The sequence below is a fragment of the Phasianus colchicus genome, chromosome 3 (genome assembly GCF_987193195.1).
Source record: "Phasianus colchicus chromosome 3, bPhaCol1.hap1.1, whole genome shotgun sequence".
NCBI lineage: Eukaryota > Metazoa > Chordata > Aves > Galliformes > Phasianidae > Phasianus > Phasianus colchicus.
The window spans coordinates 83,695,372-83,701,371 of NC_143438.1; the positions used below are offsets into that span (position 1 = coordinate 83,695,372).

The 6,000-nt window shown below is 52.4% G+C and overlaps 1 protein-coding gene across 2 annotated transcripts in view; it reads right to left on the reverse strand.

Moving 5' to 3' along the window:
* The window catches only part of TMEM65 (transmembrane protein 65), a 31,663-nt gene extending 28,200 nt beyond the window's left edge, over positions 1–3,463 (reverse strand). The window contains exons 1-2 of one of the 2 annotated variants that reach the window (XM_090137967.1): positions 2,995–3,463; positions 119–358 (exon numbers count right to left, since the gene is read on the reverse strand). In XM_090137967.1, the coding sequence (XP_089994093.1) occupies positions 119–358; positions 2,995–3,334 (580 nt within the window). In that variant the 5' untranslated portion in view covers positions 3,335–3,463. The remainder of the gene's footprint in view (positions 1–118; positions 359–2,994) is intronic. The other variant, XM_031591195.2, reaches the window with a different exon arrangement.
* Positions 3,464–6,000: the final 2,537 nt, after the last annotated feature.

Consider the following 6,000-nt stretch of genomic DNA (forward strand, 5'->3'; position numbering starts at 1 on the left):
TAAGCTACACTGCCACAAACCTCTCCCCACCTACAGTTACATGACTACAGGGCAAACAAATGCATTAAGTATCAAAGCATTCGAGACTCAGCTAACTTAAAGGTTACAGCTCACCTACCTGAGGACCATCCTTCAGCGCAGCAGTGAGGACAGCGGCCGGGTTTCCCCGCAGCCTCTGCCATTAGCGGAGGCCACAGATAGTGTGTCCTGTCATATTTCGTGCTAGGGCAATTAGATGGTGGAACTGCTTCCTTCTGGTGGTAGGCCTGCGAATGGGCTGAGGAACAGGCCCCACTGGGTTCTTGATGTGCCCGGATCTCCCCATATTGCTGACAGCTTGCCCGAGCTGCTATGGGGTCTGTTAGGGCACAGAAGAGGTAGTGAAGGAAGAAGGTCAAAACTTAACCCAATAAAGACCACATTAAGAAGGGTACGGACTAAGACCTCACTTTCCATATAGATGTAAAAAAGATCACAGGCACATAACAAGCTCAAGTGCACAGAGCAACAAAACTGCACGTGCATTTCATGATTGAGGAAAGACAGATTTTCCAGACTGAAACAGGACAGAGGAACTTCCTTAGGTAGGAATGTAAACGTGAAGGCTGCATTTGGACCACACCTTATTGGAAATCAACACAAGAGTATAACTAGCAAGCTGTTCTAAAACAACCACTACTTAAGTCTCCTACATGCTGCCTCAGGATGAGAAGAGTGAGCAGAAACAGATCGATCAAATCACCTTATTTACACTGAACTAGTTGATTGTAAAAATCAGAAGTGATTACAGTTGATTGGAGCTGGAAAAAGTATTTGGAAAGTGGGGGCACAACCCCCCCCATGTGCTACTCTCAACCGCAACCTGCATACGCAGTTAAAACATTCCTGTGGTCGTCATACTAACATCAAGCATTCAAAGTGTTATCATAGTTAAGCGTATTAAGTACAGAACGTCATCATCCAGCCCAGGAATCGTATTGTTTTCTTCCCAGTGCAGCACAGAATTCATTTTGTCTGCTTCCATCACCGCCTGGTGCAGTGAGCATCGACGCACATCTGATAATTGGCAAACTGACGCCCTTCCTCGTATCAAGTCTGAATTCTGTCAATACCAACCCTCTGACATTAGTTCCCTTCCCTCCTTAGCTCCAATACATGCACCCAGAAGGGAACCCCATGCTCTGTGTGTACCTCTGAAGAATGCAGAGCCCCTGTTTTATCTGCACTGAATGATTCCGGTGCTGTTTCCTCTCCTCTCCCTTTAAAGTGATTTTAGTTCTCTAGAGTATCAGGGAACATACAGGAGATACACACTGTGGTTTTAAGACTTTCCTTTCCTTAATTTTTATTCAAAAGATTTTCTAAAAGCTCTTGTTCATGATTTTTTGTTGTTGTTGACCACATTTAGAAAAAAATCACTTCCCAGACAGAAAGGGTGACAGCTGATATCATGATGTAGTCAGGTTAAAGAAATAAGAAATGAATAAATAGTGAAAGTAAAGGAAAAAGCTATTTTCAAACAAATCAAGTTACCAGCTGAGCAGATCAAAAAACCTGACTCTGTGGACTGCAGTCCAATGGCATTACTATACCTGGAGCAACCTGTGGGACCACAAAGCACAGAACTGAGCTTTTGTTAAATAATTCTCTCCAGTGATAAACATCACCACTACTGGTACAAGTGAACTGCAGTTCTCACTACGAAATAAGTCTGCAGTTTACTAATAAGGTTATACCTAGTTACGTTTTTAAACTAATGCTTTTCTAGCAGTTTTCCAAATCCTAAGTGATCAGACCCCCCACAATATTGTACAGAAACAGATTTTCACACTGCACCTAACAGCAACTAAGCAACAAGGTATTTAATAGGGGCACATGCTGAATTATCTCTGTATACACCTTGAGACACCACACTGAAACACATGCAATATCCACAGTGTGATCCTCCAGTGATACAGAAGCACTGTAAGCAGCCCGCTTTCACCTGAGCCCTAAGTGCCAAGAGAGAAACCAGCACAAAAACCTCTGGGAAGAATCCTTATAAACACTGAAAAGGACCTTTAGAGCGTTAGTTGTTAGTACTCAAAAGTTAGGGACAACATACAGCTTAAAGCACTCTTCCTACTTAGCTGGAAAACAAACACAGCCAATTTACACTCCACAGAACTCCTAGAAGGAACTACTTTGCTGACCTGCTCTTGCTCCCGTGTTTACATGCAAGCATAATGCAAACAGCACTGAAATGTTCTGCTTCTTCATGAAGGCAGCAGTCTATAGCTGACCCCTGAGCCGCTTTCTGCCCGCTGTGAGGCTTCCTTAAGGCACAGAGCAGCGAGGAGCCACCGAAATGCCCTTCCCAAGGGCACGCTATGTCCAAAGTCACAAAGAGGCCTAGATCGGAGCACGGGGCTCTGGGGTGCCTGCTGTCACCTCAGCCGTAAGGCACCCTGCATTACAGCTGAGCATCCCACCCACAAGTCCTGAGGCTGTAATTAACGTGATTTGGCTTGCTCAAGTTTTTGATCTGTTAAAGGGAAAGCGTCAAGTTGGAAAGAAGGGTTGGATCAAAATACACGTATAATAATAACACATCAGCGCGAATTACTGAACTGGCGTTCTATAGCACTGCGCTCGAAGACCTCCCTCGGCACACACGGCTGCGTGACAGGGAGCCGCTCCCAGGCAGAGCAGCGCTGTTCATGAATGAGCTTCTGGAGTAGCAGCACAGATCCTCCTCAGCGCTCCGAAACCGGCTGAGCGCCGCACGAGCAGCGGGAGGATTTCCGAGCAGACGCGCGTCGCTTCTCCCGTTCTGAAAAATGGCCACCCGCAGCTTTCGGAAACTCCCGGTGAGCAGCCGAGCTCACGGAGCGCCCCGTGAAGTTGCGGAGGCGGCAGTGCCCGCGGCCCGGCTCTCCCACCCGCCGGGGCGAGGCCGCTCCCCGCCCGCCCTCGGCGCGGCCCCGGCGCCGCTCCGAGCCGGGCTCCGCTCACCTTGGGCGATGGCGATGGACTCGAAGCGGTGCAGCTCCCGCAGCAGGCAGCTCCGCTCGGTGGAGTGCAGGCTGTAGATGAAGTCGCGGGCCCCCTGCGCCGTGTTCAGCGCCTCCATCGGCTCCTTCTTGGGGTGCGTGCCCAGCGCCCGCCCGGGCGGCGCTCCCCGCGCCGGCAGCAGCCCGTCGGCGCCGCCCCGCAGCGAGCCCAGGCGGCGGCGGCGGCAGCAGCAGCGCGGCGGGCCCCGCAGCGAGCCCAGGCGGGAGGAGGACGAGGAGGGCGCGGCGGGGCCCCCCGGCCGCCCCAGCAGCAGCGCCGCCCGGCCGAGCCACGCCGACATGGGGCAGGGGAAGGCGCGGCGCTCGGGCCGCCGCAAACGCCCGCCGCGGACTCAGGGGCTGCGGGACGGACGCGCCGCTCGGGGCCGGGGAAGCAGCCCCAGTCACCGCCCCGCGGCCGCTCCCGCCAGCGGCGGCGGCGCCGCTCCCCGCCCCGCCTCGCCCCGCCCAGCGCTCCGCGACGCCTCGGCCGCCCGCGAACCCGCGGCGGCCGCCGGAGCGCGGCTCGGAGGGCGGGCGCCCGCGGGGCGGCCTCGCGCACGCGCAGGGCAGTTCCGGGCAGCGGCGCGGCCTCCGTCGCCCCCTCAGGGCCGGCGGGCGCTCGGCTGCCCCTCCAGGCCGGGGTGGGTACGCCGAGGGGGGCCGTTGGGCTCTGAGGAGAAGCCGCCTTGCCGCGGACGGGCAGCCCTGTGAGGGGCAGATAGCAGATAGCAGACAGCAGATAGCAGATAGCAGAGCGGTCGGTGCTGAGCGCTCTCTGAACTCGGGCGCTGTGCTGGGCGGAGCCGCCTCGGGAGACCCGCAGCGCAGGAGAAGAAAGTCGAGTACAACATCAAACACTTCCGTCCCTCACCTCGCCCCCCGCAATTCTTACTGCTGAGCACGTCGCTGAGGTAGCCGTTAACCCATCGGATTTACTGGTGGCAAGAGAAGCGTTGCCAGCGCACGCTGGCAAGAATAACGGGAGGTTTCCTTATTGCCCATTCTCCAGGCCCGTACCTTGCGGAATTGCGGTGTGCAGAGTTCAGTTCCTGCTGTACCACGCAGATGCACTTGTGTGCGGCCTTTGTGCTTGAAGCAGGCAGCGTGATTTATGTCCTTTTTTTTGTACACGATTAGGACAAAAACAGTTCACCTGAAGGAGCTAAGGCGTTTGTAAAGCTTTCCTACACAATTCCATGGTGCCTACCTGGAGTTAATCCAGCTGCTGCTCCAAAGGCTTTATTCAGAAAGTATTAGATTTTTGTCATTAGGCTGCAAAGAGCATCAATAACCACAGCCACCACGGACTCCCTTATCGCTCACGATATGCAGAGCTGATTTAATAACCAGGTAAGGGACATCTGGAGGTGCTCTATGCCAAGTACAGGAGGACAATCACCTTCCTGCTCCTGCTGGATGCTGTATTTTTGATACAAGCCAGGATGCCACTTGTCTTCTTGGCCACCTGGGCACACTGCTGGCTCATGTTCAGCCAGCTGTCAGCTAACATCCCCAGATACTTTTCCTCTGCGCAGCTTTTCAGCCACTCTGTTCCAAGCCTGAAGCAATGTATGGGGTTTTGTGACCAAAGTACAGGACCTGACACTTGGTCTTGTTAAAGCTCATACACTTGGTCCAGCCTATCCAGCTTTCCCTGTAGGGCCTTCCTACCCTCATACAGATGAACCTCCCAACTTAGTGTCATCTGCAAACCTGCTAAGAGTACGCTGAATCCCCTCATCCAGATCGTCAATAAAGGCATTAAACAGGACAGGTCCCAGTAACAATCCCTGGGGAACACCACTAGTGACTGGTCACTGGATTTCACCCCATTCACCACCACTCTCTGGGCCTGCCAGTCCACGCAGTTCTTTACCCAGTGAAGAGTATAACTGTCCAAAGCCATCGGCTGCCAGCTTCTCCAGGAGAAGTTAAAACTTTAAATGAAAAAGCAAAGTTTTCTCTACCTTTCTACCACTGCAGTGCTTCTACCACTGTGTGGTACGAAGGCAGGGATCTTGCAATAAGCAGGCAGCCAACATATTGTATTCATTCAATATTATGGATGTTTACATAAAATGTCTAAACTATAGAGAATAATGTAATAGTAGAAGGACAGGTCATAAAGGCCTCTTATATGGTGTTATAATTTTCACCCTGTTCAAAAAATAGTGGACATAGGAGGGTGTTGCCCACTGCTTCCAGTTGAATGCATTTTTGCCATGGAGCTAATCAATTCTGTCTCTGTAAGACAAAAACTTTTCCATTTCAGTAAATCACTCTTTCATCGCATATTGCTGATCTAGAGGCACTAAGCCTTTGACAGTACTTAGAACAATACTTATTTCTCATCCCTGCCAATTCCTCCCTGGGAATTCTAGTGAATGACAAGCTGGAAATGAGCCAGCAGTGTGCTCCTGCAGCCCAAAAGGCCAACAGTGGGCTGCATCAAAAGAGGAGTGGCCAGCAGGAGGTGATGGTGCTCCTCTGCTCTGCCCTGAGAATCATGGAATCATGGAATCACAGAATCACAGAATGGCCAAGGTTGGAAGGGACCATGAATCTCCAACCCCCCTGCCACATGCAGGGCCACCAACCTCCCCATTCAATACCAGACCAGGCTGCCCAGGGCCCCATCCAACCTGGTGGGGTTGCCATCTCCAGGGACAGGGCATCCACAACCTCCCTAGGCAGCCTGTTCCAGCACCTCACCACTCTCTCTGTAAAGAATTTCATCCTGACATCCAACCTAAATCTCCTCTCCCTCAACTTAAAACCATTTCCCCTTGTCCTGCAGTTATCTACCCTTTCAAAGAGTTGATTTCCTTCCTGTTTGTAGGCTCCCGTTAGGTACTGAAAGGCTGCAATGAGGTCACCCCGCAGCCTTCTTTTCTCTAGGCTGAACAAGCCCAGCTCCCTCAGCCTGTCCTCATGGGTGAGGTGCTCCAGTCCCCTGCTCATCTTT